At 61.7% G+C, this 937-nt stretch overlaps 1 protein-coding gene across 1 annotated transcript in view; it reads right to left on the reverse strand.

Moving 5' to 3' along the window:
* Positions 1-705: 705 nt before the first annotated feature.
* Positions 706-937, reverse strand: part of CLCN7 (chloride channel, voltage-sensitive 7) — a gene marked incomplete at its 5' end in the record, with an annotated part of 12213 nt that continues 11981 nt past the window's right edge. The window contains 2 exon segments of the mRNA XM_010024620.1: positions 706-792; positions 907-937. The exon segment at positions 907-937 is cut by the window's right edge and continues 6 nt beyond it. Coding sequence (XP_010022922.1) covers positions 706-792; positions 907-937 — 118 coding nt within the window.

The following is a 937-nucleotide window of genomic DNA, read 5'->3' on the forward strand; positions in this document are numbered from 1 at the left end:
CAGGCTACCCCAGACAGGCAGTTTTCCCCTCCCCATCCCTGCCCAAACCCCAGGAGTGTCTCCCTACAGGCATGTTGAGGTCAGAGTTTGGCCAAGGGAGTCAAGAAAGAGCAAGAGGGAGCAGCTCTTAACCACGGGAGCCCCTTTTATTGCACAGTTGAGCAGGGCAGAGACACAAACACCTGCCCCACAGCTCAGCCCAACCCAGCCAGCAGCAGCATGGGGCAGCAGGATGCAGCCCTGGAAGCAGCCGGGACCCCACCACGTCCCTCTGCTCCCCACACAGGCCCTGTGGCAGGGGCCAGAGCAGGGCTAGGTCCCAGACAGCCCAGGATGGGCAAGTGAGGCAGTGGAGGCTATGTGCTGCGGCAGAGGGTTATGCCCAGCTCAGCAGGACACTTCTACTACTCTGGCACACTCCAGCCTTCACCCAAGCCTCAGGGAAAGCCTATGCCAGCAGCTAATGGAGCCAAAGGTGTGTTCTGATCCCTCAGGGAAGCAGAGGAAAGGGTGATAAGAGGAGGCAGTAGATGTGAGAAGGCAGCAATGGGCAGGAGAGCCGGGGCAGCGCAGCTGTATCAGTGCTCCAGGCACCACGATGCCTGCACAGGCTGTCACAGTCCTCTCCCTGCCTCCTGCTAAAGGGGGTCCCTGGCTCTGAGGGGCCAGGGTGAGTCTCCCTCTGCTGGGCAGAGCCACCCCCCATCATGTCTGCGCCAGCGAGAGCTCCTCCAGGCCTTCCTTGCCCAGCCGGTACCTGGCGAGGTCCTTGCGGGTGACCATGCCCACCACCTGCCAGGAGAGGGACATGGTGCAGCCCGACGCTGGCAGGCACAGCTTGGGGACAAGGGCAGTGTGTCACCCCTGAGGAGCCCAAGCTGCCCATACACCGTGAGCTGGACTAACCTCATTGCGATTGTTCACAACCACCAAGTGC

The sequence above is a fragment of the Nestor notabilis genome, unplaced genomic scaffold, assembly GCF_000696875.1.
Source record: "Nestor notabilis isolate BGI_N333 unplaced genomic scaffold, ASM69687v1 scaffold29461, whole genome shotgun sequence".
NCBI classification, from domain to species: Eukaryota; Metazoa; Chordata; class Aves; order Psittaciformes; family Psittacidae; genus Nestor; species Nestor notabilis.